Genomic DNA, 22,500 nt, shown 5'->3' on the forward strand with positions numbered 1-22,500 from the left:
TAAAGTTTGTAAGTACACCAGAAGTTTATGTAAATAACACTTGCCTGCTGGCTTCTGCTCTCTGCTGTTGTTGTTGCGTGCTGTAAGACGGTGCTTAGGACCGTCTACAAATTACAACACCGAAAGAGATGCAACAAAAATATTTTTTAATTTAACTTATTTTTAAAGTAAGTGCTGTAATATAACTAGCAGGAGACAAGTAATAATTGAGGTAAGTTTGGAGACATTACCTTATTTAATCATTAAATTAATAAATATTTTTGTTGTATCTCTTGTGTAGTAATTTATAGACAGCCCTAAGCACTTCGTCTAACTGCAGGTAGCAGCAGCAGCAGCAGAGAGCAGAGAGAGCAGGCAAGTGTTCATAAACTTCTGGTGTACTTACAAACTTTTCCAATCCATCGTTTTATGAGAGCATAACCTATATATACTAGTGTAGACCTTTGGTATCATTTCGGGCATTATTAGTGGGGTCATTTAAGAGATACAAACGTGGGCATTAGCCCGCTGCGCTAACTCAGCGGCTAACGCTACTCATGCTAATCCCCCAGTGTTCGACCCAGGTGAAAAAAGCTTCTGGGGGGGTGTTTGGCTCGAGGTCATGGTGCAAAGGACCCTAGGGTAAATTACTCCGAACCATCACTTTAAGTAAACTAAAAGGTGAGCTGTGTGCGTCTCACTCAGTGTCCACACCAGTCTCCACGTTGTAACAGCCTTCACTTTACAGTCCCTCCAGAAAAACGCGATTATGCAATCGCAATTTAACACATAATCAGCCAAAGTCTGCTTATTCATGCGGGGGCCGCATTTTTTCAAATATGCTGCACTTTTGCCGCATAAATTGCCGATTTCTGCGCAAAATATGTGGTGCTTACATGATTTCATAATTCCCGCATTTTCGTTGCAAAAAAGTCCCATAATATATCTTAGGAGAAAGTTGAAAAAAGGTTGCGTTTACTTCACACAGGAGCAGCCATTTTCCCCTGTTGCCATGTGAACGTTATGAAGTGACGTAATTACGAGACGTGAACATCATCGAAAAGCAGGGTGTTGGAGGTTGAATCTGACATATACTTTGAGTCTCTTAAGTTGGTATCCAATCAAAAAGCTATCTTAATATCTGATGTCTATATTATTAACAGTTTTTGAAAGTCTGTCTCTTTTGTATCTTTTATTTCCCTGTTTAGACTATTACTTTTATTTTTACTTTAATATTATATTATTTGTATATATTTTTGTATCTTATTTGTTTACTTATTGCGATGACTGAATATCTGTAAACTATTTTGGGAAATGAAGTTTAAAAAAGCAGGGTGTTGGGGGAATCACTTTTTCTTCTCTTTTTCATCAAACTGCAGTTTTTCCAAGTTCCCACAATTTTATCGCATAAAATTGCATAAATATCATATAGCATATTCCATCGCATTTTTTAAGAAAACATGCCGCATTATCAAGGATTTTTGCCCGCAACAATCAGAAAAATACTCCACTGGGTCTTAAGAAGCTTGGTGTTCTCCACACTTTACCAAGAGGTTGGCCAAAGTATATTTTGTAACTTAATCAATAGTTCTTTTATTACACCCATCCTTAATGTGGCATATACAATGTATTATTTTAATGAGAATTTGTATTTTTCTTATTTATTGTTCTATTTTTCATTTGTGCTGTTGATCAAACCAAACTAAACTTTCTCCTCTATCATTTAAAACATCTGGAACTGTAGTAAACATGTCCCTTGTTTTTCTTTTGAGTTGAGAGAAACACATTTCAAAATGTTACTGTTTGGTGCAGGTTTTTTGCAATCATAGTATTGTAAATCACAATATGACTTTCTACAAATTGTGCAGCCCTATTTCTTTTATTTATTTTTATTACGTGTTTCACATGTAAAAACTATTTTCAATTTTGATTTAATTTTACATCACATTGAAGAATAAATCTTAAAGTTTTCTGACAAACACTGATCCAGTTTGAGTCCAGACTACATCTGGAGACAAACTGTTCAGACTGACAAACTGAAAACAAACAAAGAGTTGTTGTGATTTGTTCTCAGACAAACAAAGAAAACAAGTGAACTGATAGAAATTTAAAACTTCTGTTATGGATTTAATTTGAATAGATTTACACTGTAAAAGAAAAAAATAGATGAACTGACCTCAGAGTCTCCAGTCTACAGTTTGGACTCTTCAATCCAGCACACAGCTGCTTCACTCCTGAATCCTTCAGGTCGTAGTTTCTAGTCAGGTCCAGCTCTTTCAGATGGGAGGGGTTGGACTTCAGAGCTGAGGCCAGAGCAGCACAGCTGATCTCTGACAAACCGCAGCTCTCCAATCTGAATAAAGATCAGATGTGTTGATGTTTTAAATGTGTAACTCAACAATATATTGTTCTAATCAATGATCTTACCCCTAAAATGAATATTGTTTAAAATCAGTTGTTAGTTCTACGTGCAGTTTTGATATTAATGCTATCATGCTTTGCTTTCTTTCCACACATATTTAAAAAAATATATTACAATAAACAAAGGTACTTTTGTGACTTCAATTGCATCCCTCTGACTTAAAATGTAAACTGTGTAATTTAGGAACGAGGCTACAGGCGGAAAATAGTAATTATGTTAAAACCTGGTACAAAGCATCTCTCCTTGTTTTTATACAAAGTTAATGTTTAATTGTGCATTATTCCTGTCTAAATAAAAACAAATTGCTAAGAACTATAGAAAATGGGCAAATTTAAATACTCAAATCATTATTTTACAATCTAAGTAAAGATAGAAACATGGACCTTAAGTTAGTTCTATGTGCAGTGCAGTTTTAATATTAATGCTATCATGTTTGGCTTTCTTTGTAAATACATTTTTAAAACACAAATCATAATTGTTGGTGACAGATCAGACTAAAGAGACTTCAAACATCTGCATTTGGAAACATGCTTCACTCTCTGTGATCCTTTAATGTGTGTGTGTGTGTGTGTGTGTGTGTGTGTGTGTGTGTGTGTGTGTGTGTGTGTGTCTATATGTATGTGTGTGTGTGTGTGTGTGTGTGTCTGTGTGTCTGTATGTGTGTGTGTGTGTGTGTCTCTCTATGTGTGTATTTGTGTGTATGTGTCTCTATGTGTGTGTGTGTGTGTGTGTGTGTGTGTGTGTGTGTGTGTGTGTGGGTCTCTCTCTATGTGAGTGTGTGTGTGTCTATATGTTTGTGTGTCTCTATGTGTGCGTGTCTATATGTGTGTGTGTCTCTATGTGTGTGTGTGTGTGTGTGTGTGTGTGTGTGTGTGTGTGTGTGTGTGTGTGTGCAGGGTGGGAAATTAGCACCCTCCACCAGCCAATGGCGGGTATTTTTTCAAAGTGGGGGTGACTTTGCCTTGTAAACTAGTCACAGTGGGGGGTGGATTGTAAAACATTCCTTGTAACGGATTGGACAAGCTTTTGTCAAAGAATGCTGTTGCTAAGTAACAATGCATCGCGTTATGTTACTGCTAATGACTCCCCAACATTTCCGGATTTTGCTGCTTCATAATAAAAACATTCAAATACCAACATAACTGAGGACTTTTATTGTGAAGAACTTGTAGGAAATGAAACCGTTCTCCCGCGCGGGGTTTGACTACTTCAACGCAGACTTTTGTCTCAACGTTTTCTTTCAGCTATGTCCGACACACCATGTAGCTGAGCGAGGTACAGACCAAACCAAAATTATCGGTTTAAAAAATGTGGCGACATTATCCCCGGTGTTAAGAGGCCCTCCGTGGAGTCAGCAGTAGCTATGGCTGTACAAACTGTTGAGGGCCAAGTAAAGAAAAAGAGAAGCTACTTTTGGAACAAGTGGCGCATTGACAAAACAACCAGAGAAAGACCGTGCTAAACATTTCAGAGCGTCCTGCCAACCTGTATTAAACTTAATGTATGCTGTCACCATTTCTCAGTCGCTGAAAGCTGCTGCTGTTTTAATCCTGTCGGCTCTCTGCTGCTCAGTTCCCCCCGCGACTGACGCACGCACACACACAGTGACACACACACACACACACACACAGTGACACACACACACACACACAGTGACACACACACACACACAGTGACACACACACACACACACAGTGACACACACACACACACACACACACACGGTGGATGTAGGAAAAACCGGAGATGAGACATACAGGATGACCTAAATTGACAGCTACGCTTGTTATTGTAAGTGAAATGATAAATGATAACTAAGTTGAAGTCCTTTATCAAAGCGTATGAATGGGTGTCCCAGGCCAGGTTAGGAAATAAACTAACAATGCAAAGATCAACACGCCACTGACAGAAATGTTCAAATGTATTCATTCAATAAAGTATTATTTTTGGTCTTAAATCCACCAGCCATTTTCATATTCTACCAACATTTGCAGCATCCTGAGCCTTTTTGGAAAGGTTACTAGGACAACTCAGCCCAGAGTCATTTTATTCTCTCCAAAATAAGTTTCCTTTTTATTTTTAAAGAACTATACAAAACAGCAACTTTCACTGTCTCTCGCAACTTCATTGCAACAAAAATGAAAAAGGCATCGCAACTTTTATCACAATTTTTTACAAAAGCTCCCGCAAAAATCAGGCATTTTGGGCCGCAACAATCTAAAAAAAAGGCCGCAAAATCCTGGAGGGACTGTTTAATGCTCTGTTACTGAGAGATGAGTCAATATGTTTTCTGTTCATTAAACATGTAGGCCTACAATTACTGTAGATTAGGATTGACCTAACACTATTTAACCATGGTCTCGCTGGCTTTTTTTCACATCACTTTTTATTTGCCTATATTAATAAAATATATATTAATAATACAAATAATGTATTGAAACAATTCAAAATATGCTACTGCACTTTCTTTTATAAATTTGAATTCTGGAAACAATGTCTGGTAACAAATATAAGTGGCTGGTAAAATTGGGCATCCACCAGCAACTGTGGCTGGTGGGCAAAAAAGTTAATTTCCCACCCTGTGTGTGTGTCTATATGTATGTGTGTGTGTGTGTGTGTGTGTTTGTGTGTGTGTGTGTGTGTCTATGTATGTGTGTGTGTTTGTGTGTGTGTCTATGTATGTGTGTATCTGTGTGTGTGAGTGTGTGTGTGTGTGTGTGTGTATGTGTGTGTGTTTTCATATTCGTATGCCATTTTTGGCGTGTTATCAAGACGCATACTCGCTTTTTAGCGTGTATATCAATGCCGTTTGGCCTCCATTGACTTCCATTACCTTGTGATTGCGTTTTAATTGACGCCGTAGCGAGTAGTATGAAAGGGAGAAAATCTGCGTAGGGAGGCTGGTCGGGGGGGAGGATGGTCGGGGGGGAGGATGGTCGGGGGAGGATGGTCGGGCGGGAGGATGGTCGGGGAGGATGGGTCAAACAACACAGGACCTTCACCCAGGAGCCAAGCGGCGTGTATGTTTCCCCGCTGTATACAGCGTGACATACACACGGATATCTCAAAATTTGCTGAGATAACACGCCACTTGGCTTAAGGAAGTCACCGTGTATGTTTACATGAAGTCATGATGTCATGTTGGTGTGAGAGAGAAAGAGTGACATCATCTGGAAAATACATTGAACTGTTTTAATGCTGCACGATTGATCTAATCCCAGTCATGATGTCACTGTTTGTGAATAACTAACCTCATAAACTGTGTGATTTAAGGAAACTAAAAGGTGAGCTGTGTGCGTCTCACTCAGTGTCCACTCCAGTCTCCACGTTGTAACAGCCTTCACTTTACCCACAGTAGAAACCACAGAAGAAGACACTGGGGCTTAAGAAGCTTGGTGTTCTTCACACTTTATCAACAGGTTGGACAAAGTAGATTTTGTAACTTAATCAATAGTTCTTTTATTACACCCATCCTTAATGTGGCATACACAATGTATTATTTTAATGAGAATTTGTATTTTTCTTATTTGTTATTCTATTTATCATTTGTGCTGTTGAGCAAACCAAACTAAACTTTCTCCTCTATCATTTAAAAAATCTGTAACTGTAGTAAACATGTCCCTTGTTTTTTTTGGAGTTGAGAGAAACACATTTCAAAATGTTTGTGTTTGGTGCAGGTTTTTTGCAATCATAGTATTGTAAATCCCATTATGACTTTTTTCTACAAATTATGCAGCCCTATTTCTTTTATTTCTTTTTATTATGTGTTTCACATGTAAAAACTATTTTAAATTTTGATTTAATTTTGCATCACATTGAAGAATAAAGTTTATAGTTTTCTGACAAACACTGATCCAGTTTGAGTCCAGACTACATCTGGAGACAAACTGTTCAGACTGACAAACTGAAAACAAACAAAGAGTTGTTGTGATTTGTACTCAGACAAACACAGAAAACAAGTGAACTGATAGAAATGTAAAACTTCTGTTATGGATTTAATTTTAATAGATTTACACTGTAGAAGAATAAAATAGATGAACTGACCTCAGAGTCTCCAGTCTACAGTTTGGACTCTCCAATCCAGCACACAGCAGCTTCACTCCTGAATCCTTCAGGTTCTCGTTGTCTCTCAGATTCAGCTCTTTCAGATGGGAGGGGTTGGACTTCAGAGCTGAGGCAAGAGGAGCACAGCTGATCTCTGACAAACCACAGCTCCTCAATCTGGATAAAGATCAGATGTGTTGATGTTTTAAGTGTGTAGCTCAACAATATTTTGTCTTAATCAATGATCTTTCCCCTAAAATGAATATTGTTTAAAATTCGTTGTTAGTTCTATGTGCAGTTTTGATATTAATGCTATCATGTTTTGCTTTCTTTCCACACATATTAAAAAAAAGATATTTTACAATAAACAAAGGTACTTTTGTGACTTTAATTGCATCCCTCTAACTCTTAAAATGTAAACTGTGTAATTTAGGAACAAGGCTACAGGTGGAAAATAACAATTGCGTTAAAAGCTGGTACAAAGCATCTCTCCTTGTTTTTATACAAAGTTAATGTTTAATTGTACATTATTCCTGTCTAAATAAAAACAAATTGCTAAGAACTATAGAAAATGAGCAAATTTAAATACACAAATCTTTATTTTATAATCTATGTGCAGTGCAGTTTTTATATTAATGCTATCATGTTTTGCTTTCTTTCTAAATACATTTTTAAAACATAAATAATAATTGTTGGTGACAGATCAGACTAAAGAGACTTCAAACATCTGCATTTGGAAACATGGTTCACTCTCTGTGATCCTTTAACGTATGTATGTGTGTGTGTGTGTGTGTGTGTCTGTGTGTGTGTGTCTATATGTGTGTGTATGTGTGTGTGTGTGTGTGTCTCTCTATGTGTGTGTGTGTGTGTGTGTGTGTCTATATGTTTGTGTGTCTCTATGTGTGCGTGTGTGTCTTTATGTGTGTGTGTGTGTGTGTGTGTGTGTGTGTATGTGCGTGTGTTTGTATGTGTGTGTGTGTATGTGTCTCTATGTGTGTGTGTGTGTGTGTGTGTTTTTGTGTGTCTCTATGTGTGTGTGTGTGTGTGTGTGTGCAGGGTGGGAAATTAGCACCCTCCACCAGCCAATGGCGGGTATTTTTTCAAAGTGGGGGTGACTTTGCCTTGTATACTAGCCACAGTGGCGGGTGGATTGTAAAACATTCCTTGTAACGGATTGGACAAGCTTTTGTCAAAGAATGCTGTTGCTAAGTAACAATGCATGGCGTTATGTTACTGCTAATGAATCCCCAACATTTCCGGATTTTGCTGCTTCATAATAAAAACGTTCAAATACCAAAATAACTGAGGACTTTTATTGTGAAGAACTTATAGGAAATGAAACCGTTCACAGCCGGGGCTTTGACCACGCATATTTCCCTCAACTCCAGACTTTTGTCGAGTCGTTTTCAGCGCTAGTCCGTGACACCATGTAGCTGAGCTGAGGTACAGACCAAACCAAAATTATCAGTTAAAAAATGTGGCGACATATCCCCGGTGTTAAGAGGCCCTCCGCGGAGTCAGCAGTAGCTATGGCTGTACAAACTGTTGAGGGCCAAGTAAAGAAAAAGAGAAGCTACTTTTGGAACAAGTGGCGCATTGACAAAACAACCAGAGAAAGACCGTGCTAAACATTTCAGAGCGTCCTGCCAACCTGTATTAAACGTAATGTACGCTGTCACCATTTTTCAGTCGCTGAAAGCTGCTGCTGTTTTAATCCTGTCGGCTCTCTGCTGCTCAGTTCCCCCCGCGACTGACGCACGCACACACACAGTGACACACACACAAACACACACACAGTGACACACACACACACACACACACACACACACACACACACACACACAAACACACACACAGTGACACACACACACAAACACACACAGTGGATGTAGGAAAAACCGGAGATGAGACGTACAGGATGACCTAAATTGACAGCTACGCTTGTTATTGTAAGTGAAATGATAAATAAGTTGAAGTCCTTTATCAAAGCGTATGAATGGGTGTCCCAGGCCAGGTTAGGAAATAAACTAACAATGCAAAGATCAACACGCCACTGACAGAAATGTTCAAATGTATTCATTCAATAAAGTATTATTTTTTGTCTTAAATCCACCAGCCATTTTCATATTATACCAACATTTGCAGCATCCTGAGCCTTTTTGGAAAGGTTACCAGGACAACTCAGCCCAGAGTCATTTTATTCTCTCCAAAATAAGTTTCCTTTTTATTTTTAAAGAACTATACAAAAAAGAAACTTTCACTGTCTCTCGCAACTTCATTAATCCTAGCTTCTACTCCCCGGAGTCCTTATGTTTTTTCCCCCAGCGTATTTCCTTGGAGAACGTTGGCACCAAGATCTTGGTTCCAGCTGTCGCCGTGGTCTGCTGCACTCCCCGCTGAGATCAGCGGTGCTCTCCAAAGTCATGCTGCTTCCTGCTGAACCCTGCTGCTTCCTACTGAACCCTGCAGCTTCCTGCTGAACCCTGCTGCTTCCTGCTGAACCCTGCATCTTCCTGCTGAACCCTGCTGCTTCCTGCTGAACCCTGATGCTTCCTGCTGAACCCTGCTGCTTCCTACTGAACCCTGCATCTTCCTGCTGAACCCTGCTGCTTCCTGCTGAACCCTGCAGCTTCCTGCTGAACCCTGCTGCTTCCTACTGAACCCTGCATCTTCCTGCTGAACCCTGCTGCTTCCTGCTGAACCCTGCAGCTTCCTACTGAACCCTGCAGCTTCCTGCTGAACCCTGCTGCTTCCTGCTGAACCCTGCAGCTTCCTGCTGAACCCTGCTGCTTCCTACTGAACCCTGCAGCTTCCTGCTGAACCCTGCTGCTTCCTGCTGAACCCTGCAGCTTCCTGCTGAACCCTGCAGCTTCCTGCTGAACCCTGCAGCTTCCTGCTGAACCCTGCTGCTTCCTGCTGAACCCTGCTGCTTCCTGCTGAACCCTGCAGCTTCCTGCTGAACCCTGCTGCTTCCTGCTGAACCCTGCTGCTTCCTGCTGAACCCTGCAGCTTCCCGCTACGTTCATCCATGCTCTGCTGGGCCACGCTACATCCTGTAACGCCCTGCAGCGCCCTGATATGACATGAACTACTACGACTACCATTTGAAGTCACTGTTCCATTATTAATGTGACTATTATCGCCACTTTTCATCACATCCCCAACCGGCCTGTCAGACACCGCCTACCAAGAGCCTGGGTCTGTCCCAGGTTTCTTCCTAAAAGGGAGTTTTTCCTCGCCACTCTCGCACTGCTTGCTCTTGAGGGACTTATTGTAATTGTCTTTACAAATGTCTTTGTAAATTATAGACTGTGTTCTTTACCTACTCTATCTGTAAAGTGTCTCAAGATAACCTGTGTTATGATTTGATACTATAAATAAAATTGAATTTAATTGAATTGCAACAAAAATAAAAAAGGCATCGCAACTTTTATCACAATGTTTTACAAAAGCTCCCGCAAAAATCAAGCATTTTGGGCTGCAACAATCCAAAAAAAAGGCCACAAAATCCTGGAGGGACTGTTTAATGCTATATTACTGAGAGATGAGTCAATATGTTTTCTGTTCATTAAACATGTAGGCCTACAATTACTGTAGATTATGATTGACCAAACACAATTTAACCATGGTCACGCAGGCTTTTTTTCACATCACTTTTTATTTGCCTATATATATATATATATATATATATATATATATATATATATATATATATATATATATATATATATATATTTCCCACCCTGTGTGTGTGTCTATATGTATGTGTGTGTGTGTGTGTGTCTGTGTGTGTGTGTCTATATGTATGTGTGTGTGTGTTTGTGTGTGTGTGTCTATGTGTGTGTGTGTGTGTGTGTGTGTGTGTGTGTGTGTGTGTGTCTATACGTATGTGTGTATCTCTATCTATAAATATTTTTGCTGTATCTCTTTTCGGTGTTGTAATTTGTAGACGTCCCTAAGCACTCGTCTTACTGCCCGGTAGCAGCAGTAGCAGCAGCAGCAGAGAGCAGAAGCAAACAGGCAAGTGTTATTTACCTAAACTTCTGGTGTACTTACAAACTTTATAATTACCATCACTTTAAAAAGCTTGGTGTTTTTCAGACTTTACCAAGACGTTGTACAAAGTACATTTTGTAACTTAATCAATAGTTCTTTTATTACACCCATCCTTAATGTGGCATATAAAATGATTTTGTTCTAACCATATACAAACTGAGAACTATATTCTCAGAAGGCAAAGCACTGCTACTTCTGCTACATGGGCGGAGTGATATGCTTGCAGTACCTGAGCAGCCCAGAACAGAGAGTAGCAGTGCTTCGCCTTTCTGAGAATATAGTTCCCAGTATGTAGACGGTTAGACGATGGCTGTGTGTCATGTGACCTTGTTATTTTGACACGCTTTGACTGTAGAAGTATATATGGTGTTATTTTGTCACTTATTCGGAGCAGAAGGCTAGTTGGAACCTATTACCTCCAGAATCTGGGCTAAACTAGGATAGATGGAGCCGGTTACCTCCAGGATCTGTGCTAAGCTAAGCTAGGCTAGCGGTGGGTGCGTCAGACAGAGTTACAACATGCACGGAGATGAGAAGGGTATGTATGGACTTGTCTAACTCTGGGGGATACTGTGAATAAGCTAAAGTCCCAATAAGTCGCCGTGTTCCTCTAACTAACTCAGAGTTTTCACTAAACCTGCCTTCTGAAACGGACCCCTAGTCCCAACTTTGGTCTGGTCACAAGCTGTAAAAAACAACACTTGGGCTGCGTCTCATTTCTCTGTCTCACCCCTTACCCTTAGTTTGGCGCGTTCACGTGCGAGTAAGGGCTATCCCAATTCTCGTTTTGATCGAGGGGTCGGGATAAGGGGAGGGGATAGATACCCCTTAGTTTTAAGCAAAGACGCAAACTTACTTGAAAGCAAGGGGTACCCAGAATACACTGCACAGCCATGTATTGAGAAGGTCACGAAAGTGTCTACAGTGTTGACTAAACTCCATTAGCAGCGAATTTCGTTTGATCGATACATGCTTTACATATACCGTTCTGTATCACACAGGGACGCCTGAGGAAACCCAGCAGCTGATCCACTTTTGGGCTGAAAACGAGCAGAAGTATTATTGTATTGGTACTGTATTATTGTAATCATGTGTAACTCATTCCTGTTCATGCACCTGTACATTGTTGTTGGTTATGATACAGGACACTAATGGAAGAAATGGGGTCGGAGGGAAAGGTTACTGGCCAACAGGCATCAGACTGGGGTCTGGAGGGAAAGGTTACTGGCCAACAGGCATCAGACTGGGATCTGGAGGGAAAGGTTACTGGCCAACAGGCATCAGACTGGGATCTGGAGGGAAAGATTACTGGCCAACAGGCATCAGACTGGGGTCTGGAGGGAAAGGTTACTGGCCAACAGGCCTCAGACTGGGGTCTGGAGGGAAAGGTTACTGGCCAACAGGCATCAGACTGGGGTCTGGAGGGAAAGGTTACTGGCCAACATGCATCAGACTGGGGTCTGGAGGTGTAGACCGGTGTGGGAGTTCGCTGAGGCGTTGCGTCGCTCGCTGTGGCCGAGCCAACCCCTTTTTATTGCCTTCCCCTCAGCAAACCCCTGGCCCTTATGCCCTCTTTTGCCGTACGGACGAACGCCAGTTGCCCGTCAGCGGGGCAGATGTTTTGACCTATACTAAAAAGGAGTTGTTTTTGACGCTTCCCTGATTAATTTACTTTATAGAGACACACACGCCCTCCGTCTAAGGAGAAGCCCTCGCCCGGATCAGGGAACCCGAAGGCGAGACAAGAGATTAGATACACACTACACCAGACGTCCCCAAAAACACGGGCTCTTATCCCCCTGTATATGACAAGCACTGCCCGAGGGGATCTTTAAAACCAATGCTTTTTCTTTAGTACTCACGGTCTCAGCCGTCCACCCAGGGTCACGGAGGTCCCTTCCTTCTCAAGGACGCCCGCCTTGCCCTTCTTGGTCGCCGGACTGAGAGAGGGGGATGCTCAGAGGCTCTGACCAGGCCGCGCGGATAGGGAAACGCACTCCCACAAGGAGATAACAGGAGGTCTGCGTGTCCAAGTCGATCCCCGCCGGGAGGCTACTCTCCACGGGCGGTTAAAGAGGAGTCACTAACCCCCGTAGGGGGGGAAACCCTCCCCGCTTGGCGGAGGGCAAGACGATCCCAGAGAAAAAATAAAGAACTGGCAAAAGTTGGCTCCCCTAGTCAAAAGTCGGACTCAGGTGGTTTTTATTATTTTGTGACAAAAGCAGAAATTAAAAGCAAGTGGTCCTTTACAAAATTGAAATAAAACTTAAAGATAAAGCCCCCGCTCTAACAGAGGTATTTAAAGCTGCTTCTCTTTTCCTCCTGGCTCTACGTCTCCCATACTCATAAGAGTGCAGGTAATCTCCTCTCTGGTGTCAAAGAGGGCAAAATAAATCTTCCCCAAAACGCAGCGAAAAGAGCGTCTGGGCAAACTAAGAGAGAAGAGCACTTTTTGGCCTCTGTTTAACAGAGGTATTCGAAGCCGCTTCTCAGAAATAGTATTTTTTCTTTTTTTTTTTCTTTTCCTCCCTTACACTCAGCGAGCGCGAGGGAACCCCTCTCCAGCTGAGAGAGGCATCATGAATCTTTTCCAATGCAACAGAAAGTGCAAGGGTAGATGGAGAAGGCTTCATGGCATCCCGAAGCCACGTAAAGCACTCGGGTAAAAGAGCCCAAAAGGGACCCAAAAGGGCTCAAAAGGCACCCAGAAAGGGCACCCGAAAGGGGCTGCTACTCGGCATATTTATACACAAAAAACATTTTACTCCTCCCAAAATTATCAAAAGGGACGTACTATATGTACTTCCCTATCCTTGTAAGGTAATGTAAGAAACACTTCACAAATAACGTTACAGTAATGAACTTCATGAACTCTACAGCTCGTGTGCTGTGTATGGCCACACATGTGCCTTCAAGACGCACACACACAGAGCTGCATGCACCCATCAAGGCCGCAGCTTCTGCCTGTGCTCCTCTTATCTGTCTAGGTGCTTTCCTACACTCTTCACAGTTTCTCAATGAGAGCTCTTTCTGTCATAAAATGCAAAAGAATATCAGTATGTAAGCAAAAACAGATTAATATATAAGCAAAATATATATGTTATTTTTTTGGGTTTTCAACACACACTCTAAGCAATGATATAGTTTGCTTTTCAAAACACATCTATCTAAGTGTTTATATAGTTATCTTGGTAATACTGATAACACTATATATGTTGTAAAGCAAGGAATGACATAGATTCTGCCATTTCTTTGTTTTGGGGTTTTGATCTGGCCTCGCGGACAACAGAGGGAAAGGTTACTGGCCAACAGGCATCAGACTGGGGTCTGGAGGGAAAGGTTACTGGCCAACAGGCATCAGACTGGGGTCTGGAGGGAAAGGTTACTGGCCAACAGGCATCAGACTGGGGTCTGGAGGGAAAGGTTACTGGCCAACAGGCATCAGACTGGGATCTGGAGGGAAAGGTTACTGGCCAACAAGCATCAGACTGGGGTCTGGAGGGAAAGGTTACTGGCCAACAAGCATCAGACTGGGGTCTGGAGGGAAAGGTTACTGGCCAACAGGCATCAGACTGGGGTCTGGAGGGAAAGGTTACTGGCCAACAGGCATCAGACTGGGGTCTGGAGGGAAAGGTTACTGGCCAACAGGCATCAGACTGGGGTCTGGAGGGAGAGGTTACTGGCCAACAGACATCAGACTGGGGTCTGGAGGGAAAGGTTACTGGCCAACAGGCATCAGACTGGGGTCTGGAGGGAAAGGTTACTGGCCAACAGGCATCAGACTGGGGTCTGGAGGGAAAGGTTACTGGCCAACAGGCATCAGACTGGGGTCTGGAGGGAAAGGTTACTGGCCAACAGGCATCAGACTGCGGTCTGGAATTTCAGAATAGCTGTTTTTAGTTTTGTTTGTTTGTGGTCTTGTGTGTCTTTTTTAGTTTTATACATTTGAGTGCCTTTTTTATGTGTGTGTGACATGTACATTATGGTTTTAATAGTTTTAATAGTTGTAATAATGTTATGTTTACTTTATTGGGCAATAAAGACAGATTGTGTTAATAAAGAAAGTGTTTCAATGAAATTAAAAACGGTTATAACTGAAACAGATGTACAACACACCATGCAGTGTGTATAGAAATATTTATTGCAAACAGACCTAAGTATGTATGATGATGTAACCAAGTGGTGTCTCATTTCATAGGGATATGTTTTCACCCCTACCCCTTACCACTCGGTTTTGAGGGACAAGGGCTAGGTTTAAGACAAAGGGGTAGGGGGAAGTAACCTGACTCCACCAGATGGATTGCTTCTCATTTGCTCGGCATATCCATCTGGGAACTTTCCATTGGAGAACTTTTGGGAAGGGGTGAAAATCCTGGTTAGGTGATTGAATAAACCATCTGTATATCACCATCAATGTTGGTGATAGACGGGCCAAATCAACCAATCAGATTAAACGCTTGCCTAAACCAGTCAGGAGAAGAGCAAAAACATCTTTTCCTTCGAGAAAAGCCTCTAGTGCCGTTTTTTGCTCTTTCAATAAAGGAATACTTTCTAATTCTGAAAAAAAACTTGCACGATAGCTACGCTCATCTCATTCGTGGAAGCTGCCATGTTGGTAAGACTGAAAAGTTGCTTCTTGTTGCGTCACACCTAAACCCGCCTCAAAACCAACGCTGATTGGTCGGTCGTTTGGCCAACGGCTCCAAATCTTCTCTATCTCAAGATGCCAGACTGATCTGCGAGTTGAAAACTGGAGCTCGCCAGATCAGGACAGTCTCACGAGGCTAATGGGGAAGGGGAAGGGGTAAGACAGAGAAATGAGATTCAGCCTTGCTCCACTGCAAACACTTCTTAAACAAACACTCAAGGCATTGGACAAACAGCCATCAAGTTATCATCATTGTAACATAATCCAAAAACATAATCTCATGACCTTTGACAGTTCTGTGTTTCTTGCTGATGTTAGTCTAGTCTATAAAGTAATCAATGATCTGGCCGCTCCACCATTAAATGAGTTTGTGTCACTGTGTTCAGGCACTGGGAGGAGAACTAGGACGACCAACAGAGGTGACTGTGCAGTACAGAACAGATCTACTGAGTCGGGCAGATCAGTCTTCTCTGTTAGAGACACAAAGGGCCAGATTTACTAACACTGGCGCAGTTTGTGCTGCGTCTGTTTATGCGAGTTCGGTAATAGCGCACGCTATGCTTCCACATTTTGCGTAGTATTTATCAACCCTGACACCCATCAGGCAATCAGCGTCTTTTTCCGCCCACTATACCGTAAATTGCGCTGTAGCAAAGCGCTACTGGTGCTATGATATGGCTGGGTGCAGACTGCGATATTCCCACAGCTGATGCTATGACTGTTTGAAATGATCCTGATGCCGATATATTTGTAATATAGCGAGGAGTTTAACAACTGCTGGAATGGGATGTGAACGCTGAGTGGGAGATTCAATTTCATCTTTGATTTCTTCCAGTAACTCTAATATTACATGGCTGCTTGATCTGTAACGCTAAATGATGTTGTGTTCACTGAAAGTGTAATTCTTGTGTTAACGATATTTTCAGCCTCGCCTATGTCTTCGTCTTGCTCAGATTACTGTTGCCATTTCACCAGCGGCATAAAGGTCTACGAGGAAACTCGACTGCGGCTGGTTTAGAACTGCTTTTAAGAGGCGGAGAATTTCCCCCGCAGAATAGAGGCGCGCTCCTGCTGACAGTCTTTGTAAATACCACAGAATATATAATTAGGCGCACTTTGCGCTTATCCTCCCACCTTTTTGGGTGGAACTCCCACTTTCCCCATGACCCTCCCACAAACGCATATTGAAAGCGCAACTTGTCTCTTCTCGCTCATGTGGCAGACAATCTGCGATTTTACCCAAGTGCGCCCCGTTTGTAAATAGCCCGCATCAGTTACGTCCGTCTTTGCGACCAATTAGCACCTGGAAACAGGCGCAAACGGCTTGATAAATCTAGCCCAAAGTATTATAACTCAGTACCAAGAGAGATCAGAGAATGGAACTACTTTGATGGTTTTAAATTAAAGATTAAATCATGGCTGAAATCAACCCAATCATGCTCCCATCAATCATCAACCCAAACAGCCAATCTTTAAGTAGTGAAGTCCTGTTGTAGTGGTGTCTAAATGTTGGGATTTTACAGTGCCCTCCACAATTATTGCCACCCCTGTTTAAGATGGGGTCATGGACTTCTAAAAATTCTCCTTTTTTTAAACAACATAGAACTCAAATGCAAAAAAAGAGAAAAATCCAACCTTTTATTTAAGTACATTACTTTGGTGGTAAAAAAAAAAAATCACACATTTAGAAAAAAAAAACTTGAAATCATGTGTCCCACAATTATTGCCACCCCTGATGTTAATACTTTGTACAACCCCCTTTTGCCAACAAGACAGCACTTAATCTCCTTCTATAACATTTCACAAGATTGGAGAACACAGAGAGAGGGATCTTTGACCATTCTTCTTTGCACAATCTTTCTAGATCATCCAGAGCCCTGGGTCCTCTCTCATGCACTCTCCTCTTGAGCTCACCCCACAGGTTTTCGATTGGGTTGAGGTCTGGGGACTAAGATGGCCATGGGAGGACCTTGAGTTTGTGACTGCTGAACCATTTTTGTGTAGATTTTGCCACATGTTTAGGATCATTATCCTGCTGAAAGACCCAGTGACGACCCATCTTCAGCTTTCTGGCAGAGGCCATCAGGTTTTTATTTAAAATGTCCTGGTAGTTCAAAGCATTCATAATGCCATGCACCCTAACAAGGTTCCCAGGGCCTTTGGAAGAGAAACAGCCCCAAAGCATCACAGATCCTCCACCATACTTCACGGTGGTGAAAGTGCTTTTCGGGATACTCATCTTTTGTTTTACGCCAGACCCACTTAGAGTGTTTGTTGCCAAAAAGCTCAATCTTAGTCTCATCTGACCAAAGCACACGATCCCAGTTGAAGTCCCAGTGCCGCTTAGCAAACTCCAGACGTTTACGTTTGTGAGTGTTAGTGAGAAAAGGCTTTTCCCTTGCATGCCTCCCAAACAGCTTGTTGGCATGTAGAGAGCGTCTGATGGTTTTTTTGAGACTTCGTGACCCCAAGATGCCACTCTTTGATGCAATTCTGTGACAGTGAGCTTAGGACTTTTTTTTACTTCTCTTACCATCCTCCTCACTGTGCATTGTGGCAAGATAAACTTGGGACCTCTTCCAGCCTTGTTCGTCACTGTTCCAGTTGTTTTAAACTTCTTAATGATTCCTCTGACTGTAGATACGGGCAAGTTAAGGCGAGTGGCTATTTTCTTGTAGCCATTGCCTGACTTATGAAGGTCGACACACATCTGCCTTACTTGAATTGTGTGTTCTCTTGTCTTTGCCATGTTGACAAATGGGTAAGAGAATTAGGACTCTGTGTCGCGTCATATATATACCCCAGGGAAACAGGAAGTCATGAATTACTATTTAAAAGTTCCTAGATACCATGACCAACTTTAGCAACTACAGAAAAATATATAAAAAAAAAAATTTATTAAATTTTTCAGCGGAATTGTTAGGGGTGCCAATAATTGTGGGACACATGATTTCAAGTTTTCTTTTCTAAATGCAATTTTTTTTTTTTTACCACCAAAGTAATGTACTTAAATAAAAGGTTGGATTTTTTTCTTTTGCATTTGAGTTCTATGTTGTTTAAAAAAAAGAGAATTTTTAGAAGTCCATGACTTTTAAACAGGGGTGCCAATAATTGTGGAGGGCACTGTATTCTTGGTTCTATTGTTGCTGTTGTCTTCATGTTGTGGTTCTTGTTGTCAAAGTAGTGTTTTTGTGTTTTGGTTTTTGTTGTTTATTGTTGTAGTGGGTGAGTTTTAATACTGTGAAATTTGATTGTTGTCTTTTACTACAGTGTTAGATTTCCCTTTTGACAGAGATGGTATTCTCTGTTTCCTGCCCAAGGGACTACAAAGGAAAATTAGCTAATAGATAATTCTGGTACTGCTAAGGAGCTGTGCATTGTCCCTATCAAATAAATTAATAAATAAACTGTTACTGATGTTCAAGAGCTGTTTTACAAAATCACCAAATATATATATATATATATATATATATATATATATATATATATATATATATATATATATATATATATATATACAGTGCCTTGCGAAAGTATTCGGCCCCCTTGAACTTTTCGACCTTTTGTCACATTTCAGGCCTCAAACATAAAGATATAAAACTGTAATTTTTTGTGAAGAATCAACAACAAGTGGGACACAATCATGAAGTGGAACGAAATTTATTGGATATTTCAAACCTTTTAAACAAATAAAAAACTGAAATATTGGGCGTGCAAAATTATTCAGCCCCCTTAAGTTAATACTTTGTAGCGCCACCTTTTGCTGCGATTACAGCTGTAAGTCGCTTGGGGTATGTCTCTATCAGTTTTGCACATCGAGAGACTGACATTTTTGCCCATTCCTCCTTGCAAAACAGCTCGAGCTCAGTGAGGTTGGATGGAGAGCGTTTGTGAACAGCCGTTTTCAGTTCTTTCCACAGATTCTAGATTGGATTCAGGTCTGGACTTTGACTTGGCCATTCTAACACCTGGATATGTTTATTTGTGAACCATTCCATTGTAGATTTTGCTTTATGTTTTGGATCATTGTCTTGTTGGAAGACAAATCTCCGTCCCAGTCTCAGGTCTTTTGCAGACTCCATCAGGTTTTCTTCCAGAATGGTCCTGTATTTGGCTCCATCCATCTTCCCATCAATTTTAACCATCTTCCCTGTCCCTGCTGAAGAAAAGCAGGCCCAAACCATGATGCTGCCACCACCATGTTTGACAGTGGGGATGGTGTGTTCAGGGTGATGAGCTGTGTTGCTTTTACGCCAAACATAACGTTTTGCATTGTTGCCAAAAAGTTCGATTTTGGTTTCATCTGACCACAGCACCTTCTTCCACATGTTTGGTGTGTCTCCCAGGTGGCTTTTGGCAAACTTTAAAACGACACTTTTTATGGATATCTTTAAGAAATGGCTTTCTTCTTGCCACTCTTCCATAAAGGCCAGATTTGTGCAGTATACGACTGATTGTTGTCCTATGGACAGAGTCTCCCACCTCAGCTGTAGATCTCTGCAGTTCATCCAGAGTGATCATGGGCCTCTTGGCTGCATCTCTGATCAGTCTTCTCATTGTATGAGCTGAAAGTTTAGAGGGGACGGCCGGGTCTTCGTAGATTTGTAGTGGTCTGATACTCCTTCCATTTCAATATTATCGCTTGCACAGTGCTCCTTAGGATGTTTAAAGCTTGGGAAATCTTTTTGTATCCAAATCCGGCTTTAAACTTCTCCACAACAGTATCTCGGGACCTGCCTGGTGTGTTCCTTGTTCTTCATGATGCTCTCTGGCGCTTTACACGGACCTCTGAGACTATCACAGAGCAGGTGCATTTATACGGAGACTTGATTACACACAGCTGGATTCTATTTATCATCATTAGTCATTTAGGTCAACATTGGATCATTCAGAGATCCTCACTGAACTTCTGAAGAGAGTTTGCTGCACTGAAAGTAAAGGGGCTGAATAATTTTGCACGCCACTTTTTCAGTTTTTTATTTGTTAAAAAAGTTTGAAATAGCCAATGAATTTCGTTCCACTTCATAATTGGGACCCACTTGTTGTTGATTCTTCACAAAAAATTACAGTTTTATATCTTTATGTTTGAGGCCTGAAATGTGGCAAAAGGTCGAAACGTTCAAGGGGGCCGAATACTTTCGCAAGGCACTGTATATATATATATATATGGGGTGTGATTAAGAATGGTCTCATGCATGCTTTATAATCCAAATATGTGTAATGTGTGTATCTTTACTCTAATACTGATGGCTTCAGCTTTACATTGATTTATTGTGTTGATAATCACATCTGGACTTACGTAGCCTTTCTGCAGTTCCTCACAGCTGGAACCAGTCTCAGTTTTCCCTCCTGTGATGTATTGTACTTCTCCAGGTCCAACTCATCCAGAACCTCCTCTGACATCTGCAGCATGTAGGACAAAGCTGAGCAGTGGATCACAGAGAGTTCCTTCTCTGATCTCTTTTTTGACTTCAGGAACTCTTGGATCTCCTGATGGACTGAGTGGTCGTTCATCTCCGTCAGACAGTGGAAGATGTTGATGCTTCTGTCAGGAGAGATCCCATCACTGTTCATCTCCTTCAGGTTGTTGATGGCTCTCTGGATGATTTCTGGACTGTTGTCTGTCTGACCCAGCAGGCCTCCTAAGAGTCTCTGGTTGGACTTCAGAGAGAGGCCATGAAGGAAGCGGACAAACAGATCCAGGTGGCCATTTTTACTTTCAAGGGATTTCTCCATGGCTCTATTCAGGAAGACATCCAGAGATGGGTAATGATCATTGTCACTTTCATCATAGCTATCTTTATTCCCAAAAGACTTAAAAATATTCTTGAGAAAAGACTTTGGGACGGGTTTTTTTGAGGCGTTTGAGTCTGGTCCCAGGAAGTCCTGTTCACTGTCACCATCATTGCCATCTTTCAGGTCACTGTTGTCACAGTCCCAGCCTTTTCCCAGGAAGTCCTCCAGTACCTGTGTGTTCCTGTTGGTGTAACAGTGGAACAGGTAGACTGCAGCCAGAAACTCCTGAACGCTCAGATGGACGAAGCAGTAGACTGTTTTCTGGAAGATCACACTCTCTCTTTTGAAGATCTCTGAACAAACTCCTGAGTACAGCGAGGCCTCTGTGACATCCAGACCACAGCGCTCCAGGTCTTCTTGGTAGAACATGATGTTTCCTTTCTTCAGCTGTTCAAACGCCAGCCTCCCCAGCTTCAGAAGAACTTCCCTGTCAGCCTCCGTCAGCTCCTGTGGACTCGTCTCATGTCCCTCAGCATACTTGAGTTTCTTTCTCTTTGTCTGAACCAGCAGGAAGTGTGAGTACATGTCAGTCAGGGTCTTGGGCAGCTCTCCTCTCTGGTCTGTAGTCAACATGTGGTCCAGAACTGTAGCAGTGATCCAGCAGAAGACTGGGATCAGACACATGATGTGGAGGCTCCTGGAGGTCTTGATGTGGGAGATGATTCTGCTGGACAGCTCTTCATCACTGACTCTCTTCCTGAAGTACTCCTCCTTCTGGTCGTCAGTGAAGCCTCGTACTTCTGTTACCCTGTCAACACACGCAGGAGGGATCTGATTGGCTGCTGCAGGTCGGGAAGTTATCCAGACGAGAGCCGAGGGAAGCAGCTTCCCCTGGATGAGGTTTGTCAACAGCACGTTGACTGATGACTTCTGTGTGACATCAGAAACAGCCTCATTGTTGTTGAAATCCAGGTAAAGTCTGCTTTCATCCAGGCCGTCAAAGATGAAGAGAACTTTAGAGCCAGCGAGCTGCTCTGCTGTGACCTCCTGTAATGTTGGATGGAAAACACGGAGCAGCTCCAAAAGACTGTACTGCTCATCTTTGATCAAGTTCAGCTCCCTGAAGGAAAGAGGAATCACCAGATCCACATCTTGGTTCTCCAAACCCTCGGCCCAGTCCAGACAGAACTTCTGCACTGAGAAGGTTTTTCCAACGCCAGCGACGCCGATCATCATAACGACTCTGATGTGTTTCTGTTGGTCAGGTAAGGCTTTAAAGATGTCGCTGCACTTGATTGGAGAGTCATGGAGGGTCTCCATCTTGGAAGCTGTCTCGAGCTGCCTCACCTCATGTTGGGTATTAACTTCTTCACTCAGTTCATCTGTGATGTAGAGCGCAGTGAAGATCCTGTTGAGGAGGGTTCTACTTCCTGTTTGATCAGCTCCTTCAGTCACACGTTCAAATGTCTCCTTCACTCTGATCTTATGTTTATGTTTAACAACGTACACTGTCAGGAAATATAAAAAGTCTATTTATTAATAGTGTTATTTTCAGTTTCCAAACAACATTTTTCTAGAAAAAAAGGACAAAGGTGAAAGACCAAAATGAGAAGAA

General features: G+C 41.9%; 2 protein-coding genes and 1 pseudogene across 2 annotated transcripts in view; 1 reads left to right on the forward strand and 2 right to left on the reverse strand.

The window, feature by feature from the left end:
• Nucleotides 1–22,500, reverse strand: part of LOC120552569 (NLR family CARD domain-containing protein 3-like) — a 1,238,648-nt gene that overhangs the window by 1,067,209 nt on the left and 148,939 nt on the right. The window lies entirely within an intron of this gene.
• LOC120552576 overlaps nt 1–22,500 on the forward strand; it is a 501,282-nt pseudogene that overhangs the window by 148,881 nt on the left and 329,901 nt on the right.
• The window catches only part of LOC120552567 (NACHT, LRR and PYD domains-containing protein 12-like), a 52,314-nt gene that overhangs the window by 22,248 nt on the left and 7,566 nt on the right, over nt 1–22,500 (reverse strand). The window contains exons 6-8 of the mRNA XM_039790736.1: nt 20,449–22,393; nt 6,446–6,622; nt 2,156–2,332 (exon numbers count right to left, since the gene is read on the reverse strand). Of these exons, the coding sequence (XP_039646670.1) occupies nt 2,156–2,332; nt 6,446–6,622; nt 20,449–22,393 (2,299 nt within the window). The remainder of the gene's footprint in view (nt 1–2,155; nt 2,333–6,445; nt 6,623–20,448; nt 22,394–22,500) is intronic.

The sequence above is a fragment of the Perca fluviatilis genome, chromosome 22 (assembly GCF_010015445.1).
Source record: "Perca fluviatilis chromosome 22, GENO_Pfluv_1.0, whole genome shotgun sequence".
Lineage (NCBI taxonomy): Eukaryota > Metazoa > Chordata > Actinopteri > Perciformes > Percidae > Perca > Perca fluviatilis.